Source organism: Rhinoraja longicauda, chromosome 17 (genome assembly GCF_053455715.1).
Source record: "Rhinoraja longicauda isolate Sanriku21f chromosome 17, sRhiLon1.1, whole genome shotgun sequence".
In the NCBI taxonomy this organism is placed as follows: Eukaryota; Metazoa; Chordata; class Chondrichthyes; order Rajiformes; family Arhynchobatidae; genus Rhinoraja; species Rhinoraja longicauda.
Genome location: NC_135969.1, coordinates 8,536,197 through 8,551,245, shown reverse-complemented (window position 1 = coordinate 8,551,245; position 15,049 = coordinate 8,536,197). Strand labels below are relative to the sequence as shown.

Here is a 15,049-nt window from a genome sequence, read left to right as displayed (position 1 = left end):
AGACTCTCAATATCACTGCTCTCATTTAGAAACCAAAGATAATTTTTATAATCTAGCCTTCAGACCCCATTCCTAACCTACCCTCCTTTGATCAAATTCAGTTGCTTTGATTATTTTCTAGGAGTAGCAGGTATATTGAAGGCAGTATGCAAATACTTTGAAATATTTATTGAAATGTATAAAATATCATTACTGCAAAGGATAAAATTCCTCTTGACTAATAAGAAAATACAACTGCAAGAAATATTACATTGATGTACGCAAGTTCTTGAACAGAAGAATGTGCAAATTATTTTACCTGTGGATTTAGTTTTAAAAGAGTTTATTTTTGTGCTCACAATCTCTATTTTTTTAAATTTAATTCTCCCCTCTGAGGAAGTATTCTTAAAATTTTCAAAAATTGTATGGTGACAATAAGTGAGCAAATGCAGTGCAATAGCACCATTTAGTGTCAGAAATAGGGTATTACAATAATTCCAGCAACCTATTTATTCTTCAAAGAAACTCACAAGAAACACGATGTTTACATAGTATCTGTAAGCAAAACAAAATTCAAAGCAGTTTCATGCAATGATCAAACCAAGTTTGACACAAAGCCAAACAAGATCTGGATATTGTAGTAATGATGATGAAACTAATTGCATTCACCATCAGTATTGATGTTACCACAGATTTCCACACAACTGGTCATTGTGTGACAGGGCAATAATTTTTGTTTGAAAACACTTGGGTCACTTGTGCCCTTTTAACAGGGAAAATAAGATTCAAATAAAAAGAGGAATATATCATCTATTCCTGATATTCTGGCCACTTATCCTTACGAGGCAGCACAGTGGCGCAGCTCACAGAACTGCTGCCTCGTAGTCAGGGACTCGGGTTCAATCCCGACCTCAGGTGCTGTCTGTATGGAGTTTGCAGGAGGGAGTGAATGGAATTGGAGAGAATGAAAAATAGGATTAATGTAGGATTAATGTAAATGGGCGATTAACGGTTGGGACAGATTTGGTGGGCCGAATGGCTTATTTCTGTGCTACGTCCCCTCTCTCTCACTCTCTTCACAGTTAATAAAACCATACCAGCCTGCTGTTTGTGGGAACTCGGTGCACAAATTGATTGTTACACTTCCAACAATTGCAGTTGCTATTATAAAGTGCTCCAACAGTCTAAAAGCCCTTATCCCGAGAAGGATGGGAAAAGTACCACATATATATTTCATTTGCTGAAGGCTCTTTATAAATGTGCAATTATTCAACGTGAACTAACTAACTGATCTGTTTCCTCAGCAAATTCAAAGATTGTGAATTTGCAATACGGAAGTATAGCTTGGCATATGTCACCCGCATCGAGGTGCTAGCTTCTAAACGATTACATTAGAACCAGCGTAGGTTCCTATTCCACATTTAGTTCACGCACACCAACTTCTTCTCTGAGACATTGATTGAAAGGTACAGAATGGAAACAGATCCTTCGGCCCACCAAGTTCACACTGACCCCCAATCAGTCATCCATACTAGCTCTACTCGTAGTCCGCTCCCTACATGTCAGGGACAATGTATGGCGGCCACTTAACCTACAAACCCATACTTTTGTTAGGAAGTGGAAGAAAATCTATGAGGTCAGTGAGGACGTGCAAACTCCACACAGACAGCACCCGAGGTCAGGATCAAACCTGGGTTTCTGGCACTGCGAGGCAGCAGCTCTACTAGATGCTCCACTGTGCCGCCCCAATGTTCTGCCCGAGTTCCATGTTCCGCTTCTCATTAGAAATAAGGATATGAGAAGATCATAACGTCATAAGTGATAGGAGCAGAATTAGGCTATTCACCCATCAATTCTACCCTGCTATTCAATCATGGCTGATCTATCTCTCCCTCTCCACCCCATTCTCCTGCCATCTCCCCATAACCCTTGACACCTGTGCTAATCAGGAATCTATCCATCTCTGCCGTAAAAGTATCCATTGACTTGGCCTCCACAGCCTTCTGTGGCCAAGAATGACACAGGTTCACCAAGCTCTGACGAAAGAAATCCCTCCTCATTTCCATCCTAATGGTACATCATTTTGTTCTGAGGCTGTGGCCTCTGGTCCTTGACTCTAGACAATAGACAATAGGTGCAGGAGTAGGCCATTTGGCCCTTCGAGCCAGCACCACCATTCAATGTGATCATGGCTGATCATTCTCAATCAGTACCCCGTTCCTGCCTTCTCCCCATACCCTCTGACTCCGCTATCCTTAAGAGCTCTATCTAGCTCTCTCTTGAATGCATTCAGAGAATTGGCCTCCACCGCCTTCTGAGGCAGAGAATTCCACAGATTCACAACTCTCTGACTGAAAAAGTTTTTCCTCATCTCCGTACTAATGGCCTACCCCTTATTCTTAAGCTGTGGCCCCTGGTTCTGGACTCCCCCAACATTGGAAACATGTTACCTGCCTCTAACGTGTCCAATCCCTTAATAATCTTATATGTTTCAATATGATCCCCTCTCATCCTTCTAAATTCCAGTGTATACAAGCCTTGTCGCTCCAGTCTCTCACGAGTGGAAACATCCTCTCCAAATCCACTCTATCCAGACCTTCAACTATTCGGTGAGGTTCCCTTCTTCCCTCCTTCCCACCCCCCAAAGTCTGTTTCCTGCCCTCACTACAAGGCGTGCAGGTGCAGCAAGCAGTGAAGCAAGCGTGCAGGTGCAGCAGGCAGTGAAGAAAGCGAATGGTATGTTAGCATTCACAGCAAGAGGATTTGAGCATAGGAGCAGGGAGGTTTTGATGCAGTTGTACAGGGCCTTGGTGAGACCGCACCTGGAGTATTGTGTACAGTTTTGGTCTCCTAATCTGAGGAAAGACATTCTAGCCTTCGAGGGAGTACAGAGAAGGTTCACCAGATTGATCCCTAGGATGGCGGGACTTTCATATGAAGAAAGACTGGATAGACTAAGCTTATACTTGCTGGAATTTAGAAGACTGAGACTGAATTTAGATCCCCCCGATCTTATAGAAACATATAAAATTCTTAAGGGGTTGGAGAGGCTAGATGTGGGAAGATTGTTCCCGATCATCATATCATATCATATATATACAGCCCGAAACAGGCCTTTTCGGCCCACCAAGTCCGTGCCGCCCAGCGATCCCCGTACATTAACACTATCCTACACCCACTAGGGACACAGCTTAAGGATAAGGGGGAAGTCTTTTAGGACCGAGATGAGAAAACATTTTTTCACACAGAGAGTGGTGAGTCTGTGGAATTCTCTGCCACAGAAGGTAGTTGAGGCCAGTTCATTGGCTATATTTAAGAGGGAGTTAGATGTGGCCCTTGTGGCTAAAGGGATCAGGGGGGTATGGAGAGAAGGCAGGTACGGGATACTGAGTTGGATGATCAGCCAAGATCATATTGAATGGCGGTGCAGGCTCGAAGGGCCGAATGGCCTACTCCTGCACCTATTTTCTATGTTTCTACGACAACTACAGTCCTCACCAGGGTTGAGGTGAACCCCGCAGCGCAGGCTGCCACAAACCGGCCCCGCCCGTTCAAACTGTCTCCGTCAGTCTGAAGAAGGGTCTCGACCCGAAACGTCACCCATTCCTTCTCTCCTGAGATGCCGCCTGACCCGCTGAGTTACTCCAGCATTTTGTGTCTACCTTCAATTTGAACCAGCACCTGCAGTTATTTTCCTGCACCGTCCCGTTCAAACCGCCGCGCCGCGCCGCGCCGCGCGGACTCCACCACCTCTGCGTGCGGGGAAGCACCTCCAGTCAACACAACTCCCCCACCTGCAACACCCCGACGCTGCCTCAGACAGCCCGCATTATACACTCACTGGGAAACGGCAAGCAAAGTGTAAATGTTTTATTCCGTTGATTTGACTTTACCAGCACTAAAGTCTTGTCTTGTGATCTTTATTTATTTCTGGCGCCCCTTTCTGTGAACGTGTGGAGCCGAACCCGCTTGCTTTGCGTGTTACACAATTAAACGCCCCCCCGGTCGCAAAAGCGTTTCATCAGCTGAGTCCTAGTTGAGTATGACATGCGTTTAGAAAGTGACGAGTGGTTTATCAAGGGATCCAAAGCTTGAGATTAGCTCCTGGCTTCATACTGTTGTGGCGTGGCTTTCCTCGCCTCAGACGTTCCCTTTTGTTTACTGTACTTCTCTTACTTTGTCCCCGGAACTGAAGCCGCTGCCCTCCGCCTGTCGGAGCCGATCGCTGGGACGGACGGCAAGTCATGGCAGCGTGAGTGCTGAACTTTACGGGTTTTAACATTTTCGGCGAATGTTGGGGGGGAACTGGTCCAACTGATGTTTGGATGTTATAGTCAACAATTTATACTAACGATAGCTTGCTTCATATTTGACCGCTGTTCCGTTTATTAGACTAAATAGTAGATTAAGAAGGACATTCATGGTTCAAGCCCACCGTTTGACCTGTTGGACAGGCATGGGTTGCTTTCTCTGGTATGCTGAAAGTTACAGGGTGACCTGATAGAAGTATATAAAATTATAGGATAGACAACTGTAACCTTTTTCCCATGATGGAAAAATCAAATACTGGAGGGCATAGCTTTAAGGTGAGTGGAGCAAAGTTTAAAGGAGATGTGCGGGACAATGTTTTTGCACAGAGGGTGGTGAATGCCTGGAAAAAGCTGCTGGAGGTTAATAGTTGAGGCAGATACAATGAAGGCATTTCAGAGACTTATGGATAGTTATATGGAGGGAATGGAAGGACGGGGATTATGCGCAGGTCGATAAGAGTTGATCTTGGCATCGTGTTCGGCACAGCAATTATGGGCTGAAGGGCCTGTTCTTGTGCTGTACTGTTCTATGTTCTATATCTGTGGTCCCATTGAGGAGGTTCTGGTCATTGGAAAACTGGGATATTGATGGTGGGGAATTCAGCAATGAAAATGTTATTTATTGGCAAGAGTAGGTGGTGAGACTCTCTGGAAGATAGTCATTGCATAGCACTTCTGTAGTGTGATTGATGGCCACTTTTCAGCCTGTGCCTACATGTATGTCACCTCTATCTGGCTGTATATATACATACATGGTTTACCTCGTTTGCTGAGGAGTTGCAAAAATTAAGTTTGGACTTAAAGTCAACATTACCAGTCAGGAAAAGCAGCTATTCTCTCACAGGAAATTCTGGGCCATAATTTTTTAATACATTTTGTGGAGTGGCATTGAGCAATGGGAGAAATTATAGTCAGAACTTTCACCAACTGATATGCAGTTGTATGAGGATTCAATCATCGAGAATGTTCAGAATTGTTGCAAAATTTATTCATAGTCAATATTAGTAAGAAATGAAAATGGGAACTGGGCCTGTTGCATGTTGATACTGTTGTTCGATTCAAATATATCATGTCTGATCCAGTGTCTCAATTCCATCTTTTGCTGCCTGATCCACATACTTAATGATAAGAAGAAAGCTAAACATAATCTGTGTGTATCATACCCAGTTCCTGGTCATTTTAAAGTGGGAATTGCAATATGATACTGATTAACATGCTTGTGGTATCAACCGTGTAACTTTAATTACTGCACTGCAGTTTAATGTCCTCTTAAAATCCTGAAGACTGTCAGGAGCATGTTTTGTTTTATTGACATGCGCAACGCATGCAATAGACAATAGGTGCAGGAGTAGGCCATTCAGCCCTTCGAGCCAGCACCGCCATTCACCATGATCATGGCTGATCATGCACAATCAGTACCCCGTTCCTGCCTTCTCCCCATATACCCCTGACTCCGCTATCATTAAGAGCTCTATCTAACTTTCTCTTGAAAGCATCCAGAGAATTGGCCTCCACCGCCTTCTGAGGCAGAGAATTCCACAGATTCACAACTCTCTGACTGAAAAAGTTTTTCCTCATCTCCGTACTAATGGCCTACCCCTTATTCTTAAACTGTGGCCCCTGGTTCGGGGCTCCCCCAACATCGGAAACACGTTTCCTGCCTCTAGCGTGTTCAATCCTTTAATAATCTTATATGTTTCAATAAGATCCCCTCTCATCCTTCTAAATTCCAGTGGAGAAATCGCAGTTTAAAAAAAATTAATTAATTTTAAAATCGGTCCTCATGCCCCCTCTGCTCTGTCAACCCACCACCCCCTCATCATACATCCCCTCCACCTCCGCCTGCCCCCCTGCCTTCATCCGACCCCATGCCCCACAATTGCCGGGTGTTCAAAAAAAAAAAAAGAGCAGTCTGAAGAAGGGTCTCGACCCGAAACGTCACCCATTCCTTCTCTCCTGAGATGCCGCCTGACCTGCTGAGTTACTCCAGCATTTTGTGAATAAATACCTTCTAAATTCCAGAGTATACAAGCCCAGTTGCTCCAGTCTTTCATTCGGGACTGAATGGCGACAGTCCCGCCATTCTGGGAATTAACCTCGTGAACCTACGCTACACTCCATCATGGAGACCAAAACTGCACACAATACTCCAGGTGTGGTCTCGCGAGGGCCCCGTACAACTGCAGAAGGACCTCTTTGCTCCTATACTCAATTCCCCTTGTTATGAAGGTCAACATTCCATTGGCTTTCTTCACTGCCTGCTGTATCTGCATGCTTCCTTTCAGTTACTGATGCAGGACACCCAGATCTCGTTTTACGTCCCCTGTTCCTAACTTGACACCATTCAGATAATAATCTTGTTTCGCTCATTCCTTCTCGCCCAACCTGCCCCCTTTCCGCTGACACCGCAGGAGATATAGCACCTGTCCCCACACCTCTCTCACTCTTTTGCAAAACACTTGTATTCTGTCTGTCAAGGCCTGCTGGAGCACCTGGTTGCTAACCATTTTGACTCCCCTTCCCATCCCAATCAATCGTTCTGTTCTTGGCCTGGCATCGCCAGAGTGATGCCGCATGCAAAATAGAAGAGCCTCACCTTATATTCTGTTTAGGTTGCCGAACCCCAACGGTATGAACATCAAATTCTCCAATTTCAAGTAATTTCATCCCCTTCCCCCCACCCCCCTCTCTTTCCCCTACTCTAGTCCTCTGGAGCGCACACATTTCTCCCACCATCGCTCACCAACCTTGTCACCCTGGTCCTTTCCACTCCTCCACACGCTCAAATCACATCCCCAAATACCATCTTTTCCCCTGTCCTTTCATCCTTCTCCCTCCCTCTGGCCCGACATTGTACTCCTCTCCTTAACTGACAACCTTCTGTCATCTTTTCATCTCTTTAGCTTTTGTCCATCCATCTGCCACTCAACGTACCTATTACTCCCCCTATCCTGCACCTCCTCTCGCCTCCCCTTCCCCTCTCCTCCCACCACACCCCCTTCCACCTATGTCTTTAGCCTTTGTCACTCACTTCATCCACCTCCCAGTCAACCCCCTCACCTATATCCAGCTATCATAGAAACATAGAAAATAGGTGCAGGAGTAGGCCATTCGGCCCTTCGAGCCTGCACCGCCATTCAATATGATCATGGCTGATCATCCAACTCAGTATCCTGTACCTGCCTTCTCTCCATACCCCCTGATCCCTTTAGCCACAAGGGCCACATCTAACTCCCTCTTAAATATAGCCAATGAACTGGCCTCAACTGCCTTCTGTGGCAGTGAATTCCACAGATTCACCACTCTGTGTGAAAAAAAACTTTCTCATCTCGGTCCTAAAAGACTTCCCCCTTATCCTTAAACTGTGACCCCTTGTTCCGGACTTCCCCAAAATCAGGAACAATCTTCCTGCATCTAGCCTGTCCAACCCCTTAAGAATTTTGTAAGTTTCTATAAGATCCCCCCTCAATCTTCTAAATTCCAGCGAGTACAAGCTGAGTCTATCCAGTCTTTCTTCATATGAAAGTCCTGCCATCCCAGGAATCAATCTGGTGAACCTTCTCTGTACTCCCTCTATGGCAAGAATGTCTTTCCTCAGATTAGGAGACCTAAACTGTATGCAATACTCCGGGTGTGGTCTCACCAATGCCCTGTACAACTGCAGCAGAACCTCCCTGCTCCTATACTCAAATCCCCTCGCTATGAATGCCAACATACCATTCGCTTTCTTCACTGCCTGCTGCACCTGCATGCCTACTTTCAATGACTGGTGTACCACGACACCCAGGTCTTGTTGTATCTCCCCTTTTCCTAATCGGCCACCATTCAGATAATAGTCTGCTTTCCTGTTCTTGCCACCAAAGTGGATAACCTCACATTTATCCACATTATACTGCATCTGCCATGCATTTGCCCACTCACCTAACCTATCCAAGTCACGTTGCAGCCTCCTAGCATCCTCCTCACAGTTAACACTGCCCCCCAGCTTTGTGTCATCCGCAAACATGGAGATGTTGCATTCAATTCCCCCGTCCAAATCATTAATATATATTGTAAATAGCTGGGGTCCCAGCACTGAGCCTTGCGGTACCCTTGCTGGACTTTGCCCCACCTACACCTCTCTTTTCCAACTTTCTCCCCTCTACCCCATTAATTTGAAGAAGGGTCTTGACCTGAAACATTGTCCGTCCATTCCCTCCACAAATGCTGACTGACACGCTAAGTTTCTCCAGCACTTTGGTTTTTTTTGCTCTAGATTCAAGCATCTGTAGACTGTTGTGTGACTTAAGTATTTACAAATAGAATTTCTTGGCCACGTCTGCCTCTATAATTTTCCCACATGTTCTTTTTTGGGGAAAAAAATGTGAAACTGAATATATTACTCTTAATTTTGTTTCTTTATTCAGCATGTTTATCCTTTTGTTACAGGGTTCTTCTGGAATTCTCCAATTAAAATGAGCAACAAATAACAAAATGGAGACAGCCAATAGCTTGAAGCGTTTATTTGTTGGGGGATTGCATCACTCGGTTTCTGAAAGTGAAATTAAAGAGATATTTAGCTCATTTGGAGTTGTTACAACAGTAGATATTGTACTCAGGAAAGACAACAAAGGTAATAATGAAATAAACGTTTAGGTTTGGTACAATTGCATTTCAGATACTTTTGACCAAATAACTCCAAATGGTCGGTAATCTCCCCTCGCTTCTCACGCAGCCAAGAGAGTCTGTTTTGTTAAATTGGCTTTCTTATTTCCCTCATAGTCATGTTTCTTCTTAATGCAGTGGAGGCATAATTGACTTATTGGTTCTTTCAATTCTGCATGATTCTATTTATATGATTCTAGAATCATGATATGTTCATTGTATAACTTTGCATTTTCAATATTGCAGATAACTTTATGTACTTGATGGTAAACTCTTGTTTTCTTCTTCCCCTCACCCTTTTCTCACCCAGACGAGCATTGCACAAATGCAATAACTAAATGGGTAATTTATCAGATAATAGAATATGAACTCTAGCATCTGTGTTGAAAATATTTTTTGGCCTTGCATCAACAAGGCTGTCCATTCACTGCAATGTATTGTAAATTGATTCTTTTTAAAAAGGGTTTTGTGTTCTTACAGTCAAACTTAACTATTTATATTTATTTTTCCAGGAAATCCTTTGAAGGCCTTTGGTTATGTAAATGTAAACATCTCAGAAACGGAATTAAAAAGATGTATGTACATCAATTGCATTTATTTAATATATGCATAGTTTATCTTGTATAGAGATTTCTATTTTTTTCCCAGATCATTTTTAAAAAGGACTCCTAATGTGATTGATTTTCCGAAATGACAGTAGATTTAATAGTTTCATGAGTTATGGGCAACAGAATTCCGTAACGTAGTAAAGTGCCTGTAGAGGGTGTGTGAAGCAACTGATTTTATCTGCATTAGTGTTCACAAAAATTTCAGATTTGCTAATGAGTATTTAAGTCTAAACCAAATAAAAGCTAATTCAATTATTTTGGTATGAATCTTTTTTGTTTGTGATTTCATCTCTGCAATTAGCTCTGAAGGTATTCACGTTAAACATTTTAAAATCTATTTTATGATTCCAGGCATGTCAGTTCTGAATAAATCAAAATGGAAAGGTGGAAAGTTACAGATAGAATTGGCCAAAGAGTGCTTTTTGCATCGGTGAGTGGCTTTAGTTTATCGTTACTATTTTACAAATGGTTAATGTTCTGATTCTTGTTCCACTAAATTGACACTATATTGTATTTGTGAAGTGTCTTAGACTTACTAAATGAAGTGCACCTTTGTACAGATCTGAGTACCACAAGTTCATTAGATCCTGTGCATGCAGAAAGTTCTGTGCATGCAGAAAGTTCTGTGCTGATATAATGGTGAGCATTAATAAATGCATGGTAGTTAATGTTGTTTGTTTGGATTTTCAAAAGTGTATTTGATGAAGTTTCACGTGGTATTCTTGTGAACAGAATTAAATTCCTTGGAATTAATGTGACAAACTTCATGTGGCATTGGTTAAGGGACAGAAAGCAGAGAATCATGATTCTTTTTGCTTCAAACTGATCAAGATGGATGGTATTTGATGGTGTACTTTTATTAGTTCATGTTCTGGATTTGATTATATAGGGCATAATTTTAAGATTTGAAGATGTAAATGTAGTAAAATGAGCTGTATATTAATAAAGTTGTAGAGTATATCAACAGCTTGGCATGTAGCTGCCATAATCATCAAAATAAATTTAATGCAGAAAATTCTGAAGGATTGGAATTTGTAGGACGAATCAGGACAAACAAATCGGACAATTTTTATATGGCGCAGGATCAGTGAACCAGAGTGGCTACATACACAAAGGTTGCAAAGTCAATGGGGCAAGATGACAAAGCTGTTTAAAAAAAAAAAAAATCACACACAATTCTTGCCACTTTGGCTTTGGATGGAAAGAAAAGAGTATATTAAACCATTATAAAATACTACACAAGGGCACAGCTAGTGTATTGTTTCCAATCAACTGTGTTTAAGGGGGGCTTAAAGGGGCTTCAGACTAGCTTTATTGGAGTTGAGGGACAGAAGTTGTCCTATTTGCCTGCAGTACTTAGGGTGGCACAGTAGCGCAGTGGTAGAATTGCTGCCTTACAGCGTCAGAGACCAGAGTTCGATCCTGACTACGTAGGGGTGCTGTCTGTACGGAGTTTGCGCGTTCTTCCTGTGACCTCGTGGGTTTCCTCCAAGTGCTCTGGTTTACTCCCACATCCCAAAGGTGTGCAGGTTTCTAGGTTGGTGGGATTCTGTAATTTTTTCCTGGTAGAGGAGAGAACTAGTGTACCGGTGATCGCTGGTCGGCATAGACTAGGTGGGCCGAAGGGCCTGTTTCCACGATGTATCTCTAAACTAAACTAGGGAAAAGGATCAGAAGATATATTTCATTAAAAGTGGGCAAATTATTCAGTCTTGTTAGGTAAACAAGGAGGCCAACTTCCTATGGCAAGGATAAATAAACAGCATAAAATGTGATGGATTGGAAGAAGAACTAGTGGTGGAGTTATGAAAGAACATTTTGGGATTATGCATAGTGATTACTTTGATGTGGAATGCCCTACGTGAAAAATTGTGACGGTAGATTAAACAGCAATCTTCTAAAAGGAATTGGATAAATACTAGAAAGGGAAAAATATACATGCTTATGTGGGAAGAGTGGGCTTGTAGTAACTAGATGGCTCTCAAACAAATGACAGTAGCAAATGAGCCAACCAGCTTTACATGGTAATCTATCACAATGTTCTCATTGCTTGCCATCTCAGGATCAAACAAGAATTAAAACGTTATTAATATTTCGGCTGATTTTACATCTGACCCCATTTTTTCTCCTGCATTATTTGATGTAGACTTGCTCAAGAGCGACAGAATGCAGCTGAAAATAAGCACAAACCACGTGTTGACAGCATCGCAATGGTGATGGAGTCTCTAAAGAAAGCTGGTGTTGAAAATTTTAAGATTAAATCTGCTGTGCCAGGAACAGAAGTACCTGAACATAAGGCAAGAAATTATTCCATAATTTGTTTCTTGTAAAATGTTATCTCGTAGTGGCTAAATTATGAAATTATTTTTTATTTATTTTGAAAAGAATACAAAATTGCATATTATCCAACACAATACAGTAATTATCTAGTAATATTATAGTAATTATACAGTAATTAATTATTTCTGCCTTTAAATGATACCATTCATGATAAAGGCAAATATCAAGATAATTTACACCTTTTGCAAAATTATTAGCTTTTCTGTTGTGCTTTCTACTTTCCTAAATGATTCAAATAATTTTATCCTATCAATGTATGAGGAAAAGCGCAAAAAGCATTGATCACCATTTAACTTGTAGTTAGTGCCTTGGTTTTTAACCATTCTCAGGATATGTTCAGAGTTCTCACCAATTCCACCTTTCCTCACTGAGAAAATTCAAGACTACACATGTAAGATCAGTGTTTTTTAGGGTTAATAAAATTGTTCAACAAAATTATGGCTTACCTTCCCAAACTTCTCACATAACCATTCCCTTGACCTTGCACAATCCTGGTGAATAATGCTCCCAAGTCTTGATCTCCTTTTAAAGGGATGGTGCCAAGCATTGGTCACAATGCAACTGTGATGTGAAGTTTTCTCCCCATTTCCATGCTTTTATAATGAATGGCCCAGAATCTGTGATGTGATGTGAATTATTTTTAAATTAATTTTTAAAAGTTCATGGATATCAGCTTCTGTCTTAATCATGTGTAAATGTCTTGCACATTACTTTTGTCCAAGGTAAAATAATTGAAAGTTTAGTTTAAAATGTTTTACTTTTCATTTGTGTCTGAGAATTATTAATGTTAGCTTGTCAGTATGATTAATCAAACTTGGCAGAAGTCCGAGAATGACTGATACCGGACCCTGACGTGAGAGGACGCTGGCGTTGAGTATTCGCCGCTTTTCCGTCAGGATAGTTTGTCTGTTTGTTTCTATGTTAATTGTATTTGTAAAGCGCTTTGAACATGTGATAAGGCGCTATATAAAATAAATATATTATTATTATTATTATTATTATACCAGGATAGCGCAAATATTGCACAAGTTATTAGGCCTTAACGGTCGGTCTCTCTGAGGTCAATCTGACCTAAAAATCAATCCTTTCGCATTGTGAACCACTATTAAAGTATTTTAAATTACTTTTTTTCAGGACTGGATTGTGAGTAAATTTGGAAGAGTATTGCCCATTCTTCATCTCCAACAAAACAATCAGAAAAAAATATCCTTTATATAAAAATAGTCCTTTTCTCTTCAAGAAATCACTTTACAGCAACTGCAGTACTTTTGCAATGCAATAATCGTTGTTTCAATTTATGAGGTCTGGCAATCATTTTATTCAAAACAAAGTTCTGCAAACAACAATGATATAATCGGATAATCTGCTTTATGGTGTTAGTAGAGAAGTATATTGGCCAAGAAACTAAGGGAAAACGAGTGGCGGCTTGGTGGCACAGCAGTAGAGTTGCTGTCTTACAGCGCTATGGGTGCTGTCAATATCAATATCAATAGTCAATAGTCGTTTATTTGTTACATACACATAAATGTGTAGTAAAATGAAACATTACCCGCAGTTGAACAATAAGACCAATAAGATTAATCAATAAAAATGCAATAACACATACAATCACAACTAACACCAAACAAAAAGAAACATCCATCACAGTGAGTCTCCTCCAGTCCCTCCTCACTGTGATGGAAGGCCAGAATGTCTTTTTCTCTTCCCTGCCGTCTTGTCCCGCGGTCAGGCTGTTGGAGTTGCCACGTCGGGGCGGTCGGGGCTCCCGATATTGAAGCCCCCGCTGGGCGGTGAAAAAAAATCCCGCGGCCTATTTCAGGCCGCGCCGGATGGTGAAAGGTCCGTGGCGGGCCGACCCAAGCCCCGCGATTCGGGGCGGGCGGACACGTTGCCTCTGCCGCTGCCGGAGCTCCCGATGTCGGCCCCCATCCAGGGGCCTGCGGGCTTCCGACGTCCACGCGGCCCGCGCCGGAGCCTCCGGAGACGAGTCGCAGCCGTTCCCGCAGCATTCGCAGGCAGCCAGCGCCGCAGGTGGTGAGTCCGGACCGCGGGCTCTGCGAACCAGAGACCCAGGTGGTCCCAGGTGCATGGCCGGTGGTAGGCCGCAACGGGAACGGAGACACGATACAGAACAAAGGTCGCGTCTCCGTTCTGGAAAGAGAATGTTACAGTTACAGTTCCCGTTCCCTCCCACCCCCCCCCCCCCCAAAACATAACATACAACACTACATCATATTAACACTACAATTGAGACAAAAACAACAAAAAACACAAAAGACAGACGGACTGCAGGCAAGCCGCAGCTGCGACGGCAGCGCTGGAATTTGTACGTTCTCCCCGTGACCATGTGGGTTTTCTCTGAGATCTTCAGTTTCCTTCCACACTCCAAAGATGTGCAGGTTTGCAGGTTAATTGGCTTGGTATAAGTATAAATTGTCCCGAGTGTGTGTCGGATAGTGTTAGTGTGCAGGAATTGTTGGTTGGTGTGGACTCGGTGGGCCAAAGGGCCTGTTTCCGCGCTGTATCTCAACACAAAACGCCAAGGCAATTTTTATGCCTGCCCTGGCAGACAGGTGGACTCTATGGAACATTTTCTCTGAATAACCAATGGTCAATTACATTAACTGTCAAACAACAAATTGTTGGAGGAACTCAACAGTTGGAGCAGCATCTGAGAGGCAGAAAGGAATTGTCAATGTTTCAGGTTAAGACCCTGCCTCAAGATTGAAAATGGAGCGAGAAGCTAGCCGGTTTAAAGAGGTGACAGGGAGGGGTGAAACGGGATCAGTTGGAAATTGGTGGGTGACAAAGTAGTGAAGGATAATGGGCAAATGAAGTCGGGTTGGGGAGAAGGGTTGGAGTTGGCACACAGAGGCAGGTGGACCAGGTGGGGAAAACTCTTTTTTCCTTGTCTGCTTCCACCTAACTCCATGTCCAACTCCACCCCTTCCTCTGCACCAACTGGCTTTATGTGCTCATCATCCCATGCTCCTCGGTCCGCCTATCTACTGGCCCCTGTCACCTTTCCCCAACGCCACTTCATATTGGCTATCTTTCTTCTTAACTATCTGTCCCGATGTAAAATCTCGACTGAAAACCCTTAACAATTTTACATGGGTAGGACAGGTTTAGAGGGATGTGGGCCAAACACTGGCAGTTGGGACTAGT

The 15,049-nt window shown here is 42.8% G+C and overlaps 2 protein-coding genes across 6 annotated transcripts in view; one reads left to right on the top strand and one right to left on the bottom strand.

Moving 5' to 3' along the window:
- Positions 1–3,736, bottom strand: part of cenpp (centromere protein P) — a 211,202-nt gene extending 207,466 nt beyond the window's left edge. The window contains exon 1 of one of the 2 annotated variants that reach the window (XM_078414026.1): positions 3,642–3,736. The gene's annotated coding sequence lies outside the window, so the exon portion shown is untranslated. The other variant, XM_078414027.1, reaches the window with a different exon arrangement.
- A 38-nt stretch (positions 3,737–3,774) lies between these two features.
- Positions 3,775–15,049, top strand: part of nol8 (nucleolar protein 8) — a 43,638-nt gene continuing 32,363 nt past the window's right edge. The window contains exons 1-6 of one of the 4 annotated variants that reach the window (XM_078414017.1): positions 4,198–4,231; positions 8,718–8,901; positions 9,446–9,508; positions 9,893–9,971; positions 11,688–11,838; positions 13,016–13,086. In XM_078414017.1, the coding sequence (XP_078270143.1) occupies positions 8,763–8,901; positions 9,446–9,508; positions 9,893–9,971; positions 11,688–11,838; positions 13,016–13,086 (503 nt within the window). In that variant the 5' untranslated portion in view covers positions 4,198–4,231; positions 8,718–8,762. Of the gene's footprint in view, positions 3,841–4,197; positions 4,232–4,464; positions 4,566–8,717; positions 8,902–9,249; positions 9,276–9,445; positions 9,509–9,892; positions 9,972–11,687; positions 11,839–13,015; positions 13,087–15,049 lie in introns of those variants that run through there. The other 3 variants (XM_078414018.1, XM_078414020.1, XM_078414019.1) reach the window with 3 other exon arrangements.